Genomic DNA, 24,350 nt, shown 5'->3' on the forward strand with positions numbered 1-24,350 from the left:
CCTCCCCTTGAGCCGCCGGCCACCTCCCCACGGGCCTGGAGGAACCCCGGCTGCCGAACAGAAGTGCCAGCCCGGGTGTGGTCGGGGGGAGGGGGAAGCCTCGGCTCTCAGGCCTGGCTCCTCACCTGTGAGATGGACACCTGGACCAGTGGCCCCTAGGACTCTGCAGGCCTCTGCAGTCACATCTCACAGGTAAACCTCTCTCCATGTCCCTCTCTACCAACCTCTGAGCTTGGGAAACAGGGTAATGATCTTTGCCGTCTCCCTGCCTCCTCGGGCTGTGGTGAGGACAAACGGACACCAGACACAGGGATGGTCGATCATCTTTGAGCCTCTCAAGCCCCCTCCTCCCTTTGTTAAAGGAGAAGCTTCCCTGGCGCCCAAACCGAGAATGCCCCGGACCCCTGAAGGGGCCATCTGGACCTACCCTATCCTCCTAGATTTCCCCAAGGCCAAAACCATGAATCTGAAAGCAGCCCAGACGGCCAAGGCCAGAGCTCAGTCCCCAGCTACCTTTCTGGGCCAGGCTTCGTCCTGGTTAAATTTGTCCCACTGCCGAAGGGGGTACCCAGAAAGGACTCTAATCTTTACACCCTCCCTCGACCCATGGAGGTCACTGTGAACCAGCCCGGCCTCCTCTTGCTAGCAGGGGGAGGTTGAGGAAATGGGAGGAAGGGAGCTAGAGCCTTCAGTGGGGGGATGTGTTTAGTTCTTCACCCTTCAGCTCCCCAGGCTATAGGTATGACATGCCACAGTCCCCTTCTAACACCTGGCCCTCTGCAGTGGCTGAAACCCTTCACTCTGAGGATGCATCCTACTGTCCTTGGGCACCACCACCCAGGACAGGTTGCTCAGAGCACAGAGGGGGGACGTCAAGGCTGCAAGGAAGGGGCCCTGATTGCCAAGTCTAGACCAAGATGCCCAGCTCAAAACTATCTCGGAGCCCTACACCAGCAGATCCTAACCCTATTCCTTGGCAGAAGGTGCAATTTCCTGGACCCCCCCTTCTGGGCCTGTGCACCCCCCATGGGCTGCTTCCCTCTCCACGGTCCCCCAAACCCCGGTTCTGTCTGCCCCTTCAATATCCACAAACCCTGCTGTGCTCAGCACATTGGAGGCTTTCCTCTTCACTCTCAACCTCCAGCCTTGGCAGCATTTTCTAGGCTGAGATCCACATCCCCCCAATCAAATGAAGGAGCCCCCCAGTCCCTCAGTGCCCTGCTGAGACACAGAGCAGGCAGGAGGCATAGCTGGGGCCCACCTTGCCCTTGGGGAGCCCTCTGTGGCCCTCACTCTGGCAGAAGGCCTCTGCCTACCGCTGCTGGAGGCGACCGGCTCCTTTCCCCACCTGCATGTATTCTGAGTTATTCCCCAGGAGAAAAGGGGCCTAGACAGTGGGGGCAGGCCTTCTGTTCCCCCAGATTTTACAGCTAACGTCTAGCTGCCCTAGTCCAGACCCACCGGACTTCTTTCTCCTCCTCCCTACCTGCACCCCTCCCCAATGCAGCCCACAGCTCTTGGCTCATCTTCCCCTCCTCATCGCCTCTTGCTTTCTGATCCCCCCCCACTGACTGCACCTCCCTCCTCTTCACCCCAGCCTGGATCCCTTATCTTTAATGGTCAGTAAGTGAGAAGCAGAGAGTGACAGCCAAACATTCATTCTGACCCCCTTCTCACCTCCCTGCTAATGAAAGAACGGAAAGAGGGAGAGAGCAGGTGAAGAGAGAGAGAGAGAGAGAGAGGATGGATCATGAGTAGCAGGTCAGAACAGCTCAGAGAAGATGGAGAAGCGCCTGCCAGAGGGGCTCGGCCAGGCAGTGCCGGAGAGAAGGCAGAGGACGAGAGAGCTTGGGGTCCAGCTGAGAGGCTGGGGGCAGCGAGGCTGGCAGGGCCCTGGGGCTAGCTGGGGTTGGCAGCCTTGCAGATAGCCACATGGCCCTCTGGCAGGGTGGGAGGGGAGGACCGGCCATCAGATCGCTTGTGTGCCCTAGGTAGGCCAGGCTAAGGCAGGGCAGAGCTGGGAGAACAAACTGGACGGCTGGGAGCTTTGTGTGTTTATCTGCAAGGCTAGAGAATGGGCAGCTGCAGGAAGATGGGGAGAAGAGGGGGCAGGGGATGGAATACCCACCCTGGGGGCTTGTCAGCTGCTGGGGCAGGAAGCTCTTCCGTGTAAAGGTGCCTCCTCCAGACACAGGTGTGTGGGGGGTGGGGGGCCATGGGAAAAGAGGGAAGAAACTGGGCTTCCCTGGGGTATCCTGGTGGGCAGGCTCCTCCCTCCCTCTAAGTGGGGGCTCCTCCAGCTTGGGGTGGGGTTGGGAAAGGAGGTGTCTGTGTGTGAGAAGCTAGTCGTCCCAAGAGGCCTGACAGAGGAGCGGGGGAGGGGGGCTCACTGGGGTGGGAGGGGAGCAGTGGGGGAGGGTTGTGGCCCAGTGAAGCTTATAGGGGCCACTGAATGTCCCCCCAGGTGACACTTGGGAGCTTGGCAAGGACTAACTGCTACGGCTACCTCCCCAGCCTCTCCCTATGTGGCTTGGGGTGGGGGCATCCCCCTCCCAGTCGACAGTCTTCAGATACATCTGCACTCCCCCCAGAGAAATCCCTAAGGTGACCCAACCCTGCTCTGCCTCACTGGCTCTGGCATACACCCCAGGGAGGAGCTCCCAGTGCTCAACTGCCCCCTGTCTCAGTTCTCCGACTGCCCCAAGAGGGGCAGGGAGGGCAGGGTCCGAGCCCGAAGTGGTCCCTGGGGCTGGACTCAAGGGGTGAGTGTCCGGAGGGGCCCAGGCTCCCTACTGTGGAGGACAGACGCACCAGGGGGGAAGGGACTGGTGGCTTCCCTGATAGGGCACGCATGAGGGGATCAGTGAGCAGTGTGCTGGGGGCGTGGGTTGGGGGCCTCTGGGCGAGGCCGCTATGGAGGCACCATGGGCATCATGTGCAGGTGTCAGCCCGGGAGCTCGGCCTCGGAGGGCACGCGGCTGGGGGATGGGCAGAAAGAGCTGTGGCTTAATTAGGCGCTGGGACAGTGGCATTACCCATGCTAGCAGTAACGTTTAATTGTATCTCTTGAAATTGGTAAAATGGTGAGTCGGGCTGGGGAGGCATTGATTAATACCTGAGAAGAGAAACAACAGAGACAATGAGAAGAAGGACAAGCGGGGGCTCGGAAGCACTCACCTGGGCAACCAGGCCTCCACTTACCTCCACCGTGCTCTCCGCCGGCTTCTCCCCCAGCGCGGCTTCCCTTTTGGCTTTGAATGCAAAGAGCACAGGGCTCACTCTCTACCCGGCCCAATACAAATCCCTGCCTCGCCAACCACCGCCCCCCTGCTCTGGCCCTGATACCAAGTATCCTTGCAGTTAGCCGGTGTGGACAGAAGACTCTGCGTACCAGGCCACTCCTGACTGGGACTCAGCCCCGGGGCAGTGGACCAGAAGGCGGAGCCCAGTTCTGCCCCTTGGTAGCTGTGTGACCTTGGGCATGCAGACTAGAAGATCTCCGAGGGTTTTTAAGGGAGCACTGCTGAGTCTCGTTTACCCACAGTCAAAGCCTCCCCGATAGGGACAGTGAAAGTCAGTTTTGAGGGGCCATGGTTCTTGGCTCCCAGACAGACAAGGAGGCTCTGCTGTTAACCTGTCCCTTTCAACCACAGGCTCGTTGAGGGAGGGCCTGTGTTCCTATCCCTGCCACTCAGCTCCGTGGCAGGGATTCAGCGAACTGAGGCCCGTACAGCGCTCACCACAGGGCCTGGCATGGGAAGCGTGGCTGTGTGACGCTAGGGGGCCTTCCGACTGGCTCGGCACAGCACCAGGGAGCCCGCGGACCTCCAGGGACAGCGTGGTGGGGTGTCCCCTCCAGGGACAGTCACTCCCGGCTGCCACCCTCACCCTCAGCAGGCCTCCCAGAGCCCCTCTGACTGCTCACACACTGTGTGCACGTGTGCGTGTGTGTGCGTGTGTGCATGTTGTGCACACGCATGCGCTCACGTGAGCGCAAGTTCCCTCGCTGTGCTCATCCCTCTGCTTTCTGTAGCACAAGAGGGAGCTATGCCATTGTTTGGGACTGAGGAGAACCCCACCGGGGAGGTGATTGATGGACCAGGCCCTGGAGACATGCATCCTGGCCTGACCAGGGGGTGCAGCTTCCAAAAGAGGCAGGCTGGGCTGCAGAGTGGGGTGGGATGTCAAATAATTAATCACAGCTGAGGTTTGGCTCCGGAGTTTACACAGCTGTGCAAACAAGCAGTGACCCGTGTACTGTGACCTGATAGAAATGAAGGGGTCGGCTGGAAAATCAGGCAGGGTGGAGAATTACGAATGCCTGATGGCAGGTCAAAACCTCACGTGGAAGATGACATCACAGTGAGAACCTCCGTGCAGCTAAAGGAGCCCCAGGTCTTGCTGGGAAAAGGAGTCGCGTCTCCTAGCTGAGTGACTGAGTGCTGGGATGCCGTCTGTCCCAGCATCATGGTGTCATGGCTGTCACCGAGGGCCGGGGGCCAGCATGAAACCCCCCCGAGTGTCTCGGCTCAAGCTGCTGTCTCGCTGGAAGCCTGGTCTTCTAGCGCTTAGCAGGGAGCACACTGCAAGCACTCCGTAAGTGTTTGTTAAATGTAAGGATAAATGGCTGAATTAATTAATCAGCGAACAGTTCGGGATGGTTTACTGGGGGTCTGTTGGGATGGGAGTTAATTCTCATGACATCTCTCCCTCTGATTTTTATTTGGGACCGCAGAATGGGGGTGGGGGTGACTCTTCCCATGCTCCCTGCGGGGGGGTTGGGGGTGGCGGGTGAGGCGAGGGCCAAGAGATAGAAAGTAGGAGGATATCAGTGGGAGAAAGGAAGCAGGTCTAGAGAACATGGCCAGAGGTGATACAAAATCTGAAACTGGCTTGATTCGTCTGGAGTGAATAAGTCAATTTGAAGAAACCATTTGGGAAAGTGGGTTTGAAGGTTTATCTGGATTTTGGGGTGGGCTGACTCTGGCCTGGAGCACTTGTGGCTCATTAGGGAAAAGACTTGACTGGCAGATCAAGATTTCCAGACCCTTCTGGCCACCCTCCTTACCGGGCTCCCATCTGTAGGCAGCAGTTTTTCTCATGCTGTTTCTCTTTACTATACCTCTCACCACCACCATCCCCCGTGAACCCCAGCAGTCCCCGGGGAGCCTGGGTGCAGGGTGGGTGGGGTAGGAGGCTCCCCCACTGAGGCCAGGGTGTCTGGGCTCTTGGCCCAACTCCTCCAGGGGGGACAGTGACATTTCACAGGGACCCAGGGCCTTAGGGCAGCGTGTAAATGGACACGTTCTTCTCTCACCGTCCTCCTCACTCCCACTACTAAGGCCCATGAGATTAGCCTGGAGCCCTGAGCAGAAAGAAGTGACCATGGGAATGAGCACCTCCCAGTTCCCCAGGAACCCAAGGCTGGGGGCAGAGAGTGGCTTCCATGTGGGCCCAGGGCCATCCCAGGCCTGGGGTCTGGGACTCTGGAGGGGAACCAGGGCTCACCTGTAGGCGATCCTTGCTTCGACTGCGGGTCCACCTGCGCCCCGCTGGACTTGAAGGAGAGCGTCTTTGCTCCCTGCTGCTTCTCCAGCTCCCCTAGAGGATGGAGAGGAAGCTAGCCTCAACCATGGTGAGATGGGAGAGGAGTGAGGAGGGAGCAGGAAGGGGGCGCTCCCTGACACATGCTCTAACACGTGGTCTGAGTCTGGAACCCACTTCACGGCAAGTTAGAGACCTGCTAGAACCTCAGTTTCTTCATCTGTCTGTGGGGATGCTAACAGCTGCCCGAAGGTCAGAGAGGCAACAGAAGAGGCGAAGGCGAGGGCGGCGGATGGCCTGGGTTTGAATCCCAGTTCTGGGACTTCTTAGCTGTGTGGTTTTGGGCAAGTTACTTAACCTCTCCGTGCCTCATGTGAGGGGACAGCAGTGTCCACTTCCAAGTGTTGTTAAGAGGATAACACGAGGAAATGCACCAAAGCCCTTTAGAAGGAGACCCAGCTTATGGCAAGTGCTCAGTAAATACTAGTTTTTATAACAACATGGACGAATCACCTGGCACAGCGGACCTCGGTGAGGGCTGGTGACGGCAGGTGACGGCCAGCCTGCACACCTTGCATCGGGCAAGACAGAGCCCACCCACCCGGCTGAGCTCCCCCGGGGAGGAGATTCCTCGCCTGAGCCCGCAAGCCCAGGGCATCCGCCTTGTCCTCGACCTTGATTCCTCTCACTAGACCGTAAGCCTGTTCCAGGAATGATTAAATCACTCCTTCAGTGTCTTTTCCAGGAGACATAACTCAGGTTCCTTTTATTAAAGCCACACCTGTGGATCCCATTTTCTGTGTCTCTTGTTGTCTATAATCTGGGGACACTGGACTGCAAACCTCCAAACCAGCACAGTTTGTCCTGACTGCCTGAATCACACCATCAGTCAATACTTCATACTTTCCCTGAGCAGAGGGCCGTCCCTCCCTGGAGAGGGGCTGCTTGGCTTTGGAGAAATTAGCATCCTAATTACAAGCAAGGAGTCCAAGGAACTTGGCGCAAATCTTGTGTGGTCACTGACTGTGTGAACTTGGACGACTTCCTTCAGCTCTGTTAGACTCACTTTCCTGATTTGTAAAATGAGGACAATCTTACCTGCCTCGTGGACAGTTGTGGCAAGGATTAGATAGTAGAAGAGCCATCTGTAACATTTTGACAATGACAGAAGTGACCTTTCAGGATGTGTCCTTGAGAAGGTTCAAGATCAGCAGCCAAGGTGGCATCTCTGAGCCTCCGGTCCCGCCGCGGAGCTCAAGCAGAGTGCAGCAGGGGAATTTACACCCCCACCCTGCCTCCCGAGCCGCTACCGAGCCCTACCGTCTGGTCTGCTCGGCTTCTGTTTCGACCTGATTGAGCTGTTTCCTTACACTATTATAAACGGAATCTCTTTTGTCAATGTCAGAGTAGGAAGTACAGGAACCTCAGAAGCAGACCTAAATGCAAGTGTCACGTCTGCTTCTAAGATGCACGACGTTAAACACAGCCCGTAACTTCCCTGAGGCTGGTCTGTAAACTGGGCACAAGCACCACCTTGCAGCCTCACTGTGGGTGCTGCCGACAAACTGTCTGGCACATAGTGGGTGCTCTAAAAACGCTGATTAAAAAGCACCGCCCTGTCCTATTGGTGCCCTGCCTCAAAAGTCCCCCTGCCTTTCCTATTGCCTAATGGTTTTATATTAATTTAGAAGCACTTTTCAACGAAGTGACCATAGAAGGCAGACCCAAAATCTGTTTGCTCTTCTAGTTTCTGAATCCACAGTTATTCAATTTCCCATGAAAGGCAATCTGAAGCTACGGGCGATGCTAAAGCAGGAAAAGCTGGCGAGTGGGCACGGGTTTCGGGCCAGCCCTGCTCTACTCCTCAACCACCAAGTTAACTGGCAAACCGCCTGCCCCTCCAAAGAGGCCCACGTAGTTTCTAAAATGCCTGAATTGGGACACTCAGGAATCCACGCCTTCCTTAGAGGAACCAAAAGACGACTCCTAGATGAGGGATAGTCAGAAAACCAGGCTGGACTCTTCAAAAAGACCATATCATGAAAAAATAAAGTGGGGGGACGATTCGAGATGAAAAGAGATGAACGAAATGAAGCAGCCAGATGTAAGGTGTGAGTCTGACTGGGTCCAGAGGGAGGGGCTGACCCAGGAGTCCGGTGGGAAGAGGGGCGCCCGGGTGCACAGACCGTTGAGGTTGGCATGCCTGCCTTGCTCGGCTGGCTCGGCTGCGCTGGTCAGACACAGCCGCGTCCTCTGTTCCAAGGGGCCCGCACGCAGCTCCACAGCCCGGCTGGGTGTGCACACAGGTGTGCGTGCTCTAGTGCCCCCCACTTTAATGGTGAAGAAACACGAACAGCGGCAGCACCCACATGGGCCGTGATGGCGCAGTGGGGCTGGGGGAGGGCTTGGGATGGATGGCAGGAGGGGCCTCAGCTCACCCCACACTCACTCCAGAGTGGGGCAAGGAGTCAGACTTGTGTCACAAACAGCCTCCGTTCCCTGCTGACGGGGAGCCCACCCGCCCACCCCGCCGTGTGGCGCCCCGCGGCCTTACACTCTATCCGGATCTGCTCCAGCTCTGTAACCTCAGCGATGGACTCCTTCAGATCCTCCACAAACTTCTGCATCTCGTCTGAGCCCAGGGCACAGAAATGCAGCACCTGCTTCTTCTCAGAGCCCGAGAGTGGGGTCACCAGCGTGATGCCGTGAGAGTAATCTGGAAAGCAGACCCCAGGCCCCCGTGGCCATGAGCAGCGGCAGGTGAGGCTAGAGCCAGCCCAGTGGGGAGAGTGGCTGAGGCCTTTGGCGTGCTTGCCCCCTCCCCTTCCCTCCAGCCTCCAACTTTCCCCCCCAAACTGCCTCTTCCACGTCTCCGGGTCCGAGGGAGACTTACACTCATTCTCAAAAAGATGGAACTGCATGCCCAGCAGGCCGACTGACTTGCAGAAGGTATAGGTGGAGGAGCTCTTCTTCTTCGGGCAAAGTTTCAGAATCTGTTCAAGAGAGGGAGAGAGACATGCACTGATGGTGCACATGTGTGTGCATGCACTCGGATGCACGAACACGCAGGGACACTGGGGAACACACAAGTACATACAAAATGTGAACACACGTGCACACTTGTATACTTAGGATACATTCACACACACACATTTATATGCACACACACATACACACATTGATATATATGTGTATGCAACACATACGCACTCATGTATATGCATGTATATAAATACACACTATATCAAAATATGGGTGTTTTTAACTGCATAAAACCCCTCCGTGTCTCTTCCCACCGAACTTAGAAGAAGCCAGTCCACACTTCCTGCCTCCCCCAGTTTGGTCCGTGCCTCACTCTGGCTTTATGCTGGAGCCCTGCTGTCCTCTTTTCCATGGCCTGAATTGGGTGAGCTCAGTCCCCCTGCAGGCCCCTTTGCACATGTTAGCCCCGGTCCACAACCCTCCCTGTAGCTTTTTGCATGGCTGGGTTACTTTCATGACTTAGATCTCAGCTCAGATACTGCCTCCTTAGAGATCCCCTGCCGAGCAGCCCAAGTAACAAACAGAAACAAACCAAACCAAATCCGCCCTCACCCCAGCCCCTCCCTATCCTGTCACTCGCTTTCATGCCACCTTCTTCCCAATTTGATAGTATCTTGTTTATTTGTTTTCTTCATTATTTTCTATCTCCCTCCCCAACTAAAATGGAAACTTAGCCAGTTGCTCAATTCACAAATGCTTCATCAGCACCTTTTCTTGAGCTGGGCCCTGGGGACACATGAGCCCGGGGCGGTGGGGGGGGGGAGAGAGAGAGAGCCCTGCCCTCGCTGCTCCGGAGGAAGCCCCTTCAGGGTGTAAACCAGTGGGTCAATCCATAAAGCATAATAAGCAGAAAAAAACCAATGTGGAGGAAGAGATGAATAAGGTAATTCCTGAAACTGGTGAGTGTTTTGAAGAACATGAAATAGGGTAAGGAAGAGAAGGTGACTGGGCAGGCTACCTGCCGAGGTGCATGGGGAGGGCTTCTGGGAGGAGGTGATGTTTGAATTGAGACCTGAATGAAGAGAGGGAGGTGGCCGGGCAAAGTCTGGGGGTGGGCAGCAAGAACAAAGGTCTGAGATGGAAGGATCCTGGCCCGTGGGACGCAGCCTGTGGGGTCAGGGCGCCTGCACAGCCAAGCAGGGGAGCGGAGGGAAGGGAGAGGAGGCCAGGGATCCAGGAGGTCCCAGGTCAGGGACTGTGGACTTCCTTTGCCCGGCTTGGGAAGTGTGGCAGACACACAGCCTGTTGTGCGCTCTAGAAGGATCACTCTGCTGCTCTGTGGAAGGTGGACCTCAGAGGTGGATCATTAGATGTGGGATGATTTTAGAGGGAGCTCGATGTGACTCATGGATAGAGAGGATGTGGGGTACGAGGGAAAGACAGAAACCCAATCTTGTCCACCACTGTTCCCCCACACTTACAAAAATGCCTAGTACATAGTTGACACTCATTAAATATTGTGCAATGGACACCTATTTCACAGAGCAAAGAATGAGTACCCCCCCAACCCCGCCACACACGCACAGGTGCACACACACACACACGTGCACACACACGTGCACACGCACGCGCACACACCCCTGGGCCCCAGGCAGCACACACCCCACTCTGGCTCACTGTCCCTCCCTGGCTGTGGGGCGTGAAGCACACCCTATACTCTTCCTGCCCCAGGTTTTCTGTAATGTGGGAGAGGCACATGATCTGGGATCTGGTTCATTTCCTTCCTGACTGCGGAACCACAAACAAATCATTTAGTCCCTGCGAGCCTCAGCTTCATAACTTATAAAGTAGGAATGATCATATCTGCCTGAGCAACCTCACCTCCCCGCCTCCAGGATTTGAAAGTGCCACAGAAAGAGGTAAATAGCTATAGCATTCTGAAGGAGGTCTCTGGGGCCCTCCCCACCCCTCCCCGGGGTCAGGGCTAAGGCTGAGCGGGGCAGCAGGTGGCCCTGGCCTGGCCAGTCCACTCACCACCAGCAGGTCGTTGAAGAGGAACACTTCCCTCTGATGTGCGGCCTGTTTCTGCAGCTTGTTCACATCGGTCACCTCGAAGAGCCGGCTGCAGCAGACCAGGCGGCGGTGGGGCACCGACAGCACCTGGAGCGGAGGCGTGGCAATTGAAAACAGCTTCTGGATTGTGCAAATATGGCTGCCGTCACCCCTTTCCGCCCAAGACCTTCTGGAGGGCCCCCCACGACCCAAGCTGCAGGGTGGCTCCTCTATCCCCTTCTCTCCTGCACACGACATCCAAGTGTGCCAGAGGGAGGGGACGGCGGGGATGCCTCAGATCTGCTGCGTGTAGAACAATTTATTGCAGTGACACCTGCAGACCAGATAGATGCTGAGACCTCAGCAATCGGGGCACTTGGGTGGCTCAGTTGGTTAAGGGTCTGCCTTCAGCTCAGGTCATGACCCCAGGGTCCTGGGATCAAGCCCCACATCAGGCTCCCTACTCAGCGGGGAGTCTGCTTCTCCCTCTCCTGCTCCCCCTGCCTGTGCTCTCTCTCTCTGACAAATAAATAAATAAAATCTTAAAAAAAAAAAAAGACCTCAGCAATCAAGGCTCTGGGCAGAAAAGGGCCATCCCCGCACAGAGGAGCCCAGTGCAGAGCTCAGACAACATCCCCACACTGCTTCTTGGGTCAGCAATTTAGGGAGGAGAAACTGGAAACAAATACCAGAACCCACTCTACATCCTTTATATTTATGGCATAAAGAGCCTCTGCTGACATATGAGTAGTAAACTATAGAGCATCATTGCCCTCTTGGACCATATTGACTGTGACATAGGTCATAACTAAGGGGCGCCCAGTGGTTGGGACACCACAGTCTAGAAGGCTCTTCAGCCTCTTTCCTGTCTTCTATTCAGTAGGACCATCCAGGAAAGCCCAGTGTCCAGCCCATCCTTAGTCTCCCCATCTGGCCATCCTGACGCTTCAACCCTAGACTATAGGGCAATCTTTCCCAACACCTCACCTCAGGCTCTGCTGCTGTGGCGGCCAGTAGCCATGAGGAAATGAGGCAAGGGGAAACAGAGGGTGCAGTGGATGGCACATAGTGGGGACTCAGTCACTAGGAAGTGAGCAAATAATGGAAAAGTGTTGCTGAAAGGGAAGGAGGAGAATGGAAGGAGATGTCACATGGGAGACAAAAGGAGGTGCGAGGTGGGGGGCTTGGCAGCCATGGGAGAGGAAGCAACCCCCATGGGGTGAGTGCTGTTCTGTGGTGGGCACTTACTGTCTTCATGCCCACGATAGACTTCTCCACCTTGGTGACATACGTGACATGGTCCTCATTGGACTTGAGCTCCTTCTGCTGTATCCTTTCATAGATGCCTACCACCAGCTCCCTGGGGATGTCAGCACCGTCATCCACACCTACCAGCGTGGAATGGGAAGGGGAGGCCAGGGAGGCAGGGGAGGGGGGAGGCCAGGGAGGCAGGGGGGTAGGGAGGAGGTGTTAGAGGCCTGGAGCCAGAGAGGGGAAGCCCCTACCAGACTGAGGCCCCTCAAGGGTGGCCTTGATTTTGCCCTGTCCCTGTTCCAAAGCCTTCAATGACTGGCTCCCCATACCTATTGAATTAAGGACACACTCCTTAGCCAGGCAACAGAACTACTGTAATATGGCCCCAACACACATCGCCACAGCCTCATCTCCTGCTGTTCCATAATCAGAACCTCCACTCCCCCCACCACCTCTTTCTTCATCCCCAAATACACCCTCCATGATCCTGCTCAGTGCCTTGCTTCTTATCCTCCATGTATTTGTCTACCTCCACCCCACTCCCTGCCCCCCGCATGAGAGTCTCTTGAAAGCTGATGTTCTATCTTGTTCTCTCTTGGATCTCCTCCCTTTTGGACCCTCCGCACCCCTCCACAAGGGAGCATGGTGCTCAGTGATTAGTTGCTGAATGTATGACATGATTCTTCCATCACTGGGAGTGTGGGGGGTGGTGGTTAGACATTAGGTGAAGAGGAACCGGACAGCCTCCTGTGGCAACGCAAGTAAGGAGCCCTTACTCCCATCTCCTACTTCATAGTCATCACACTCTGGTAACAAAAAAATACTAGCAGGAAATTGACCAACATGGAAACAGATTTCTTTAGGAGGTAGAAAGAGAGGCAATAAAAAATTTCTTCTTTCTACCTTTTCTAAATCTTTTTTTAATGACTATATGCTTCTCTTATAAGAGAGAAAAGTGGAAAGTAAAGCAACTTTGGCAAGTGTCCTCAGAGGAGATTTCCTAACTTAGTGAGAGGACATTATACCTTCTACGAGCAACTCCTTGTATCCACCCTGTTTTCTTCCATATCTGATCTTGGTTCTTCAAGTCAGGCACATCAGCCGTGCAGCACCCCTGGGGTGCTGGGGGCAATAAGGAGCAGGGACCAAGACTGAACACACAGAGGCTCTCAGCTGAAGATGGCAGGTCGCACGCCTCTGCTCCTCCTCAATATTCTGGCCAAAGGGAGTTTTTTAAAGAGGGCGGGGAAGAAACAATGGCGCCATGTGACCTGTGAAGTGGACGAACGAGCAGATGGATTGGCAAACCTGAGAGAGTGGAACATGAAGCCAGCAGAGAGGTTACAAGCCACTCAACACATCACAGAACCACCAAAGGGCTCTGGAATGGGTGGCAACAGGAATCCCTGAAAGTGGAGGTAAAGTTGGGCTGGACACAGGAAAATAGGTTGATCATCAGTCTAAAAAGCATTTAGATCTCCCTGTCCCTTCCTCCACTCCAGCAGCCAAATGAGGGTTAGTCCTCTGGAAGAGGTGAGCCAGGAACTCTGGGGTGGGGGACCCCAAGCCCAGCCAAAGGTGGGAGTCTGTGCTGAAAACTGGGGCATGAGGTTGATGTTTATGTATTAAGAGACCCTCTCAGTCCTATTGACCCAGAAGATCTTAGAACGTTAGCAGCCAGACTCCTACCCTCTGGGCAACAGATTGGACATTTCTTTTCTGAGTAATCAACAGGCACAAGAGAAAAATCTAAAGATGCGGCAGTAGGGGTCCCTCAGTGACAGAGCTCAACTAAATCACCCTATGAGGAAGCCCACTGGTCAGCAACCCCCACCCATACTCACAGTTTTTAATCAGCCTTTTAGTTCACTCTTAAATATGAGAGAACAACCAAGTTTCATCATGTATATATGGAAAGTCTATAACACAAAAGAGAAAGAAGTATGGGGAAGCAGAAAAAGGAAGCCAGAAGAAATAAAAACAAGCAGGGAGAAACTGAAATAAATAAATACCATCAGAGATATGTAAGAAGATACCACATCTATAAAACAAGACTAAAATGTTATAAAGGAGAAACATTTTGAGAACAAAGTGTTCTTGAAAATGAAAAATATGACAGCAGAAATTAAACCTTAGGAGGAAACTTGCAAGACATCTTTAAGAAAGTCCAACAAGAAGACAAAGATGGCAAATAGAAAGCTGTAAAAATCAGAAGATCAAACTAGGAGATCTAACATCCAAATAATAAGAGTTCCAGAAAGTACAGAGAAAACGAAGGGGGTTGATGATCAAATACAATATTTAAGAAAACTTCCCACAATCGGAGGACATGTTTTTTAGGCTGAAGGATCAACCCAGCACTGGCACAAGAGATGATAAAAGAACCAAAAAGAAATTCACCAGTTTGAAAAGCTATTTGCACCCCCATGTCCACTGAGCATTACAACAACTAAGATGTGGAAGAATTGAAAGATGAATGGATATAGAGGATGTGACACATATATAAAATGGAATATTAGTCATAAAAGAGAATGAAATCTTGCTGTTTACAACAGCATTGGTGGACCTAGAAGGTACTATGCTAAGTGAAACAAGTCAGAAAGAGAAAGAAAAACACCATATGATTTCACTTATATGTGGACTCTAAATATGAAACAAATGAGCAGACAAAACAAAAATAGAAACAGACTCATAAGTACAGAGAACAAACTGTTGGTTGCCAGAGGGGAGGTGGGTTGGGGGTGGGCAAAATAGGTGAAGGGGATTAGGAGGTACAAACTTCCAGTTAAAAATAAATTAAATCATGGCGATATAATGTACAGCATAGGAAATAGAGTCAATAACATTGTAGTAACTTTGTATGGTGACAGATGGTAACTAGACTCCTTTCCCAGTGTATAAAAATCACTCTGTTGTACACCTGAAACTAACAGGATGTCAATTATACTTCAACTGAAAAAAGAACCAGAACGAGGTGGAACATCATGAAAACTTAGAACACAAAGGACAAAGAGAAGAGCCTGTAAATTTTCAGAGAGAGAGAAAAATTAATATGCAAAAGGTGAGGAATTGGAACGACAGAGCAGCACCATCGTTAAAAGACAATGGAGCAATGCCTTCAGAATTCTGAGTCCCTGTTTCCAATCTGGAATTCTCTTCCGAGTCAAACGCCCAATCAAGAGTGAAGGTAGTTGGGACGCCTGGATGGCTCAGTTGGTTAAGCAGCTGGCTTTGGCTCAGGTCATGATCCCAGGGTCCTTGGATGGGTCCCGCATCAGGCTCCTTGCTCAGCGGGGAGCCTGCTTCTCCTTCTTCCTCTGCCCCTCCTCCTGTTTGTGTTTCCTCTCTCTCTCTCTGACAAATAAATAAAAAAACTTAAAAAAAAAAAAAAAGAGTGAAGGTAGAAAATGATATATTCAGACACACAGGTTCTCAGAAAGTTTGCCACCAGTGTACCTTTTCTATGGAAGTGAATTAAAAATGAGCAAGCCATGAAATCTAGGATACAGGGACCGAACACAGGAGCAAAGAGGAGGCCCCCAGATGATGGGGGACAGTATCCCAGGCCGATTGCTGTGCACTGGCCCAGTAACCCGTCCAGATTGGAGCAGAGTTAGAGGCTCCGGGAGGGAGACTCCAAGAAGACCTCCCCGGGGCTCCATGTGTTGAGAGGAACGTGACACTTAGGGTGGGGAGTTTGGAGAGGAATCAATAGCGGGTACCTAGAGAGCTAAGCAAAGGGACAAAGAACGTTTAAGTGCTAACTTCACTCCAAGGAAAGCAGAAATAGAAAGGTTTGTCATCATGACATACTTCAAGACTCAGCTTTGGACTGTGTTTACGTCTTAATAACATAAACACCGTGTAGTTTTAGCGGGGGCGGGCTAGGCAAGGTGGATGAAAAAGAGCTAATCCTTATATTCTACTCTAGGAAACTGCTGTGGTCTGAATGTTTGTGGCCCCCTCCCCCATGCATATGTTGAAATCCTAACCCCCAAACGGATGGTATGAGGAGACAGGGCCTTTAGAAATTGCGGAAGTCATAAAGATAGAGCCTCATGAATAGGATTAGTGTCGTATAAAAACAACAAAAACCCACAGAGCTCCCCACCCCTTCCGCCATGTGAGCACACAGCCGGAAGGGCCCCGCCAGAACCAGGAAGCGGGCTCTCACCAGACACTGACTGTGCCTGGGCCTTGACCTTGGGCGGCCTAGCCGGCCGAGCTGTGTGAAATAAATGTCTGTTGTTTAGAAGCGACCCAGTCTGTGGTATTTTGTTACGGCAGCCTGAACGGATTGAGACAGAAGTTAATAATACTTAAAATTTAAAAAATGAACAAGTCGGAGTGTATAAAAGAAACCAAAGTGTGTGTACTATTTAATCCCACCATATGAAGTTCAAGAACTGGCACAACTCATCAGCAGGGATGGCAGGTCAGAAGAGCTGGCCCTCGGGCAGGGGTACTGAATGGGTCTAATATCCTGTTAGTTTCAGGTGTACAATGGAGTGGTTTTTATACACTGGGAAACGCGTCTATTTACCACCATGATCACACACGTGTATATGAACATAAGCATTCATCAAGCTCTCAGATTTATACGCCTTACAATTGGATTTTATACTAACTAGAAAAAATGCGTAAGAAAAGCAGCCGAAGCACGTTGTTTAGTGCTATAGAAGAAACACAAGAAAGAGCAAAACAAAGTTGAGAGTGGTTGCCTCTGAGGAAGGAGAGTGGTGACAGGGGCAGGGATGAACTTTTTTTGGAGTAAGCCTCGTAGAATTATTTGACTTTATTAAATTATGTGCATGTATAGCTTCGATTTCTTAAATGCTAGGAAAGAAAAGAACCCTGTTGAGCACATATCCCATCCTGCCATCTTTGTTCTGATCCCTGCCAGGGGCTGCACTATGTCCTTTAGGAAAGGACTTGGCTGGTCGGTGCCAAGGCGCCGTCTGCAAGGCTGACATAAATGGACCCAAGACCTAAAGGCCTCCAGACGTCGTGCAGTGGGAAGGGCTGCTACACCTGGGCACCAGCCGTGGCGCCCGCACCTAGAGGTCAACCCATGGAGGACATTCCGGGGACGGCAAGGGCTACGGCCCGACGTCTAGGGGAGTGGTAATGGCTCCTGGAAACTGCCCAGATGCCTGGCACGCAAGCAGCTTTCCCAGACTGCTGTGCGTGATCAGGACCAGACAGCAGCGTCCCGCGCCCTTGGCAGCCCAGAATTAACGCCGAACAGAACGGCGCCCGAGCCGTGGCCTCGCCCCTCCTCCCCACTCCTCCTCACCTCGCAGGTTTCGGATAAAGTCCTCCAGCATCATCTTGCGGTCAGGCTTGATGTTGGGGCTGTACATGTCGGTGTTGAGGAGGATGATGGCAAAGGCGAGGATGAAGATGGTGTCGGGGTTGTGGAATTGTTGTACCACCTCGGGGTTACACATGCAGTAGCGCTGGCTGTGGTGGGGACACAGAGCGGGGTGCCGCGTGAGGCCCTCTCTCCCCTCCCTGAGCTCCAGATCGGGGGCTGTCGGGGCCTATATGCTGGCTCTCCGAGGGCATCGGGTCCCTAATGATGGCTGTGTGCCCTGTAGCCTGGTCCTCTTCCCAGCTGAGGGGACAGGGCAGGTGCCACACAGCCGTGGAGCCCGTCACCTTGCTTGGATGAGGGATGAGGGAGATGCCTGCAGTCCACTTGGAGGGCCCAGTGCTGCTCCAGCTTAGCGAGCTCCAGGGCTCCTGTCCCTTTTCTTCCCTTCCTTCCTTTCCACCCGGCCTACCACCCTTGCTGCCCCACCAGGAGGGCTTCTCCCCAGCCCCGGGCTGACCCCCCGCCCCAGCATCTCCGGTTCCCCGTGCCCCAGGCGTGTGTTTTGAGGGCTGGGTGAGGGGAGGGGCTGCTACAGAAGGGGGTCCTACCTGAAGGCCTCTATGAGCCGCTCCACCTTCTGGGCCTCCCCCTGCACGCGGATGTGAGCCTGGAACTTCCGCAGGGCCTCGTCCAGCTCCATGCTGGAGAAGTCCATCTCGTCCACCACGCAGCTGGGGGCAGGTGAGGCGGAGGGGTCTTGAGGAGAGGTTGGCCCCTAAACCTCCCTCAACCCGATATAGCTGAGGAGTAGGGTGCAAGGTGCACCCTCCCTCCCCCCATGGGCTGTCTGCCCTGGTGGATGGGGGAGGGACTTGGGTCCCTGTGACCACCCAGGAGGGGACTAACTTGGGCCTCCTAGGCCAAATCACCCCCGGGGCTCTCCCTTGAATAACCCCAGAGGGCCCTCCCTCACAGCGTCCTTCCTCTAACGCAATAGCCCTGTGAGGCAGATGGCTGACTGACGTCTCCACTGCACAGCTAAGAACCTGAGGCCCAGAGAGGCCGGGGGGCTGTCCAGGGCTGCACAGCCGGAGGATGTCTGATCTTCCACCTCCAGAGCCCAGGTCCTTTCCTCTCAGCCTCAGAGGGTCTCAGAGTCAGACAAAGGCTTGACATAAAGATGAGAACGCTACACTCTTCTGCCCTTGGTAGGAGTCTGTCCGTCTCCCTAGTTTCTCGTTCCCACTTGGGCTTCCCGGTGCCTGAAAGCTTCTCTGGTACCAGCCCTCGGTTCTGCCTCAGGCAGGATGGGAGAGGAGCGGGTTCATCCTAATCTCCCTTGCAGCCAAGGAGCCCTGAGCTCTCAGGGAAGCTGTGGCCTCTGAAAAGTAAATGACAAATCAGCTTCACGTGGGAGGGCACTGTGTGACAAACACGGCAGGATTCTGAGCCTGGGCCTACCACTGCATTTTTGTGACTTTCAGTCAAGACTCATCTTTTAGAGCCTCAGTTTCTCTCTCTGAGAAGGAACGAGGCCAGAGTCCTGCTCCCCAAGGGCCCCTCTACCTCTGAAATGTCACCTCTAGCCCTGGAGAGTCTGCATCTGAATGTCCCCCTTCAGTGAGTGGGGCGAGGTCGGGGACACATTCCAGTCACCTGCAGGCGGCAGTGTCATTCCTCTAGCCTGACCTGCTCCTGGGGCCCCTTCTTTCCACGGGCTCTGGGGCCAGGCCCCTCCCAGCCCCTACCTCCCGCTGCCTCACCTTCCTCTGGAGTGCCCTGTCCCTAGGGCGCGAGCAGTGGGCAGGAGCCCAGGCCTGGCCAAGCAGCAGCCCTGAGTGGCTGAGAACTGCAGAAGCTCACATGTGCCGACAGCCTCTCCGCGCTGATTTCCCCCCTTTCTGCACCCGTGCTGTCATCCGGTCTCCTCTCTCCTGGTCCTTTTATAGCCAGTCTCATGGTGCCCGCTGCGGAGAGCAGCCCCTCTGCCTCCACAGCCCTGGCCTTTGCTGCCACAGGGTCACAACCCCGGGCAGCTGAGGCCTGGTGGCTGCCCGCTTCCCTGCCCAAAAAGGCGAGGCGAGCTCCAGGCTCAAGCCCAGCATGTGGCTCAGGGCCCAGCACCCTGGGGGACTCAGGCAACATTTGCCCAGTAACTGCGTGAGCAGAGGGACAAGCCCTGGACAGGACCCACTTCCTCCACATGATCGGCTCCTGTGCAGGGCCCACCACCTAGGAGACTCGGAGATCCAGACACAACCTTGGCTCTGATGTCAATTTTTAGGAGAAAACAAGGGGAGACACCCACACAGCTGTGGTCAGGGGCCTGGTGGCCTGTGGGCTCTCCCTCCCCCCTTCCTTCCAGGGGGAACAGGGAGGAGAGGGCACCACTGAGACTTCTAGGAAGGGGAGGCTGGGGGCCGTCCTCGGCTCGCAAGGACAGGGGAGATGGCCATCTCTGGGCTGGGAGCCCATCCACGGCTTGGTCACACCCAGCCTTCTGTCAGGCTTGTCTGCCTGGCTAGTGAGTGAGAGGGTGGCGCTGGGGGAGGCCGAGGCAAGAATGTCGCCCAAGGATGACAACTGGAATTTCAGTGTCTGGCCATTTGAGACGGCAACTGGTGGTAGCAGCCTCCGGGTCCAGCCTGGGGAGAGGCCACTCTGATTTCCCAGCAGCATGTCACCTCCTCCCTAGGCCCTCCCCAACTGGCAGGTGAGCCCTGAGAGCCGCATCATGGGGCCCACATCCACGTGTCCCCTAGCCCAGCCCAGTCAGGAGTTATGAATCGTGCATGACTGACCCAGACAGCAAGGCCGGTCAGAGGAGGTGAACCGCTGTGGTCCTGCAGCGAGGGGACCAGGAGCTAGAGCCAGGGAGGCAAAGACAGGGAGGGGACCGGCATGGAGACAGTGAGAGACGCAGAGGATACAGAGTCAGGTGAGAAAGAGAGGACAAGGACAGAGAAGGCAAGACAGAAAAAGAGAGGCAAGGAGGTAAACGGGAGAAGAGAGAAAGACCCACAAAATGGGGGAGAGATGGAGACAGAGAACAAGAGACAGACAGAGACAGGGGGAGAGACAGGGAAAGAGAGAGAGACAGACAGAGAAAAGAGCGGCGAAGGAGAGGTGGAAAAGGACAGGACATGGAGGTGGAGGAAAACACCACGGACTGGACTGGGGCGGCACCTGCTCATCGCCGCCCCCACCTGACATGTCAAGGCCGCGGGGGAGGGCAGAGGGCCCCAGGCTGGCCCTTGGTGCCCCGGCCGGGCGTCCAGCTGCTGCCCAGGACTTGCCCCATCAGTCTGTCCAGCCCACCGCTACGGGGCCCCTGCGTCCCTCCAAAGTGGCGCTCCCAGAGCCTCTGCTGTGCCTTCTGCCCCAGCGCTCTGAGGGGGTGGGCGCCCGAGGCCCCAGGCACCATGGCGGCGGGGGGAGGGGGGGGCAGCCGAAGGAGGCAGTGCAGCAGCTGGGAGAAAGTGGGATCTGCTTGGCCAAGCACGATGGCCTAGTTTCCAGGCCTTCACTCAGGTGACGCGCAGCCCGCTCCCTGGCTCGCTCAGGGCTTCGGCCGAAAGCTCCAGTAATGAGAGAGCCTGAGACGCAGCCAGGTGGAAATGCCAGCCTGCAGACTGGGGAGCACCGAGTAAATCGGTCACGGGCCACGGGGAGGAGGGAGGGCCAGGGGGAGGGCTTTGCGACAGGTCGCCTGGGCCGTGGGGCGGGGGACGTCTACACCCCACGTCCTCAAGGGCCCCTTGTAAGAGTTGTGAGATGGTTTGGTAAAATGCAGATGCCTGAGCCCCATCCCAGATCTACTGACTAGAATATGTGGAGGCGAGGCCTGGCAATCAGCATTTTTCACAAACTCACTAGGCGATTCTTAAAACCTGAAGACCAATGGCTGAGCTGAGCACCAGGGGAGGAGGGGGTCCAGCCCATGTGGAGGCTTTTAGACAAATGTGAATCCAGCAACTCATGGGCCACCAGGCAGCAGCTCCTGGGAGCATGCAGGTGCCCCTTCAGGCTGTCAGGGGCTGCTTTTGCAGGGGGAGCAGTGAGGGAGGGATGGGAGAGGTGGAGACAGATGCAGTGCCCCCTTCACACACACACACACACACACACACACACACGTGTGCGCTTATTTCCCACCTGACTCCCTGAGGTTGCTACCATGGGGCGTCAGTGTCCTGGGGCTCTCAGATCCCGGGGCGGGGGGAATCTCAATGTGTTCTGCCAGACCCCCAGATGAAGGAAAGAAGCTGTGTTTGGTGGTGGTAGGGCATTACTATCCCCAAGAAGCCAAATGCCTTCCTCTCTGGAGAGCTGGGGTCTGGGCCAGGGGACCTCTCAGGACTGCCCCCCCAGTCTCTGAGAAGGACCTGGAAGCAGAGAGGGCCCACAGGCAGCAGGAGACCACAGCATCATTCCTGGCTGGCTTTGGAATACAGTTGGCAATGACTGGCTGCTTCTCTCCCTCACCCCAGGGGACCACATGGTGCCTTCCTGGTGGGGCCTGTGCCTCCCGGGGCAGCTGGCCAGGCCAAGGCTGTGCTCTCTCCTGACAAGCCTGCCCCTGCGGACCCTCACCTCAGGGGCCTCGGCCATCCTGCAGTCACCCAAACCCATGCCCCTCCTCTCAGCCTGACGCTTTTTTCTCTCCCGAAGGGCCAGCTCAACCTGCGTGGCAAACTCTTCTCCCTCTCCTCTTCTCTCCCACGGCTTCTCTTATTTTGCTGGGTCTACCATAAAATCGCCCCCTCCCCATCCTTCTTTGCCACCCCAGAATCCTTGTGGGGAGCAGGTTGTTTGACAGTTTTCCAAATCCATCCTGCCGCCGCCACCCAGGACAGCCCATGGCTGTCTTTCCTCTTTGATCATCTTTAAGGTCAAAAACATCACACGTTTCCGGGTGGTCTTGTCAGGCGTATAATCTCCCCGTTTTGCAGAAGGCAAAACTGAGACCGCAAAGGGGCTTGCCCCATGCTTCCTGCTCTGGTGAGGCCTCTCCCCCCAGCGGGGCCCTCTCCACTCCAACAGGGGTCCAACCCCAGTGGGGGCTGCGCCCTCTGTGCTCACATTTACTAAGGACTGTTCTTAGGCTTCACTTGAGTGCGCCCGGACTTCATCTTCTCTCTCCATCCTGTGTGATGTTAACCATCATCCTGTTATTTTTTTATTGCATACGAAGAAACAAGCTCACGCAAGGGCCAGTCCTTGGGGCGGGGTGGGGGGTGGGGGCTGCACACATCACATTTCCTGCTGGCATCTCCTGGGCTGGGCAAGCCCACTGCCTCCTTCCCCTCTCCGGGGACTGTGCTAATGTGTCTCTCCCTGGGGTTGCCGTCTTACCCAGATGCCTGGCGGGAGCCTGTGGGGGGTCTGAAGGGGGGACAACTGGGCACAGTCACAGTCATGTGCCAGGAGCCCCTTCACTGTCAGCAGGCAACACAGAAGCTGCATGGCCATCCCTCAGTTTCAGAGCTGACCTGGGCACACAGAACCCACAACAGGGACCAATCCCCGCTCTCCCCCCTTCTCCTCTCTGGTGCTTTCTCTGACCCCTGGTGGGGACTTTTTTCTTTCTCCCCTATTTGGAATAAGTGTCAAACAACACAGACCCAGACCCTGTCTTGCTGAGAGACAAATGTGATACCCAGAGTCAAAAATTATTATTTCATTGTAATTGTTTCGAATCCTATGCAGGCAAAGGACAGGCTTCCATGAGAGGATAAAGGATGTATTTCATATTTCATATTGGGATGGTTGGAAAGGCCCCTTTGGGGACATGACATTGAGCTGAGACCTGAAAGATGCGTAGGAGCTGACCAAGGGAAGGGGAGGGGTGGGGGAGAGGGGTCGGGGAGAGCTTTCAGGCAATGGAGGGAAAGATATGCCAAGGCCCTTGGTAGGAAAGAACTTGCAAGAACCTAGAAAGGGTCAGTGAGGCTGCATTGCAGGAGTAAGGGAGAGAATGGAGAGTGGCAGGCTGTGGGGCTAGGGAGGTGGACAGGGGCTTGACCAGTCTGAGCTCTGTGAGTCACGAGAGGATTTCGAAATTTCTCCTGAATGCAGCCGGAGACAATAGAAGGACATGATCAGAGGAGTGATATGAATCAGTTGGTTTTATGAGGATTTCTCTGGCTTTTGGGGGAGAAGGAGTGGAAAAGGGAGGGCAGGAAACAAGAATGAAGCAGGGACCCTGTGAGGATGCTACTGCCAAGGTCCAAGTAACAGCTGATGATGCTGGGGTCAAGGTGGAGGCCAAGGGAATGGACGATCAGAGATCTTCCTAGAGGAAGAACTGATGGGAGTGCGTGATGGAAGGAAGGTGGGAAGTGAGGAAAAGAAGAGTCAATGGTGAGTCTCAGAGCTCTGGCTTGAGCACCTGAGGGCTGGTGGTGCTAATTTTTAAGTGGAGTCCATGATGGGGCGGACACATATGCGGGAGGAGAGATTGAGACTGTGGGTTGGGACACATTCAGTCTGAGATGGTCTTTCCTGTAGTGCCAACTTAGTGTCTACTAAATCATCCTCCTTAGCACCCAAAGTCTTGTCTTCCCTATTTCACAAATTAGGACCCTGCCTTGACTCTTCTTTGCCTCTAGTCACTACCCCTTTTCTCTACTCTTCTTTGGAGCCAAAATTCTAGAAGGTGTCCCTACACATGCTGTCTGCACTTGCTCAATCCCATTCACTTTTCATCCTGCTCCAGCCAAGCGTCTACCCCCAGCATTCCATTAAAACTTCTCTTGTCAAGGCCACGCTGGATGCCACGTTGCCAAGTCCAATGGCAATGACTTTTCATCCCACCAGCCTCTTGGCAGCACGAAAATGGTTAATCATTCCCTTCTCGAAACACTCCTCTCTCCTGCTCTCCTCACACCACCCTCCCCTAGGTTGACTCTTTGGTCTCTGAGGGTGCCCCTCCTCCATCCAGAGCCTCCTTCCCCTGGCCTCCAACTTAGGGCCGGGCCCCTAGCCTCCCTTCACTCTCTTAACAACCTCTGTGTAGGTGGCCTCCCCCTTCGCCACGGCTCTGAATGCTCCCTGCACGACTCATAGGCGTGTATCTCTTGTGATGAATTCACCTTTTTCATTTTATTATTTGTCACTAACTAGTTATTTTCCTTTTTGGTTGATCTATATTGTTAATAAAAGACAATGTTGCTGAGTCCAGAGGGGGCAAGTAAACCATCAA

General features: G+C 54.6%; 1 protein-coding gene and 1 long non-coding RNA gene across 8 annotated transcripts in view; one reads left to right on the forward strand and one right to left on the reverse strand.

The window, feature by feature from the left end:
• The window catches only part of IQSEC3 (IQ motif and Sec7 domain ArfGEF 3), a 101,987-nt gene that overhangs the window by 3,761 nt on the left and 73,876 nt on the right, over positions 1 to 24,350 (reverse strand). For 2 of the 6 annotated variants that reach the window (XM_078075465.1, XM_036092457.2), the window contains exons 6-14: positions 17,758 to 17,880; positions 17,129 to 17,295; positions 11,827 to 11,966; positions 10,561 to 10,686; positions 8,438 to 8,537; positions 8,099 to 8,260; positions 5,509 to 5,601; positions 3,202 to 3,251; positions 3,036 to 3,115 (exon numbers count right to left, since the gene is read on the reverse strand). In XM_078075465.1, the coding sequence (XP_077931591.1) occupies positions 3,041 to 3,115; positions 3,202 to 3,251; positions 5,509 to 5,601; positions 8,099 to 8,260; positions 8,438 to 8,537; positions 10,561 to 10,686; positions 11,827 to 11,966; positions 17,129 to 17,295; positions 17,758 to 17,880 (1,036 nt within the window). In that variant the 3' untranslated portion in view covers positions 3,036 to 3,040. Of the gene's footprint in view, positions 1 to 3,031; positions 3,116 to 3,201; positions 3,252 to 5,508; positions 5,602 to 8,098; positions 8,261 to 8,437; positions 8,538 to 10,560; positions 10,687 to 11,826; positions 11,967 to 17,128; positions 17,296 to 17,757; positions 17,881 to 24,350 lie in introns of those variants that run through there. The other 4 variants (XM_036092455.2, XM_036092456.2, XM_078075464.1 and 1 more) reach the window with 3 other exon arrangements.
• On the forward strand, positions 9,295 to 11,178 carry LOC144382336 (uncharacterized). 2 transcript variants are annotated; one of them, XR_013449053.1, is made up of 3 exons: positions 9,295 to 9,485; positions 10,258 to 10,445; positions 10,618 to 11,178. It is a non-coding gene; the product is annotated as an uncharacterized LOC144382336 (long non-coding RNA). The 2 variants fall into 2 exon arrangements; XR_013449054.1 differs by having other exon boundaries at positions 9,295 to 9,469.

The sequence above is a fragment of the Halichoerus grypus genome, chromosome 6, assembly GCF_964656455.1.
Source record: "Halichoerus grypus chromosome 6, mHalGry1.hap1.1, whole genome shotgun sequence".
Lineage (NCBI taxonomy): Eukaryota > Metazoa > Chordata > Mammalia > Carnivora > Phocidae > Halichoerus > Halichoerus grypus.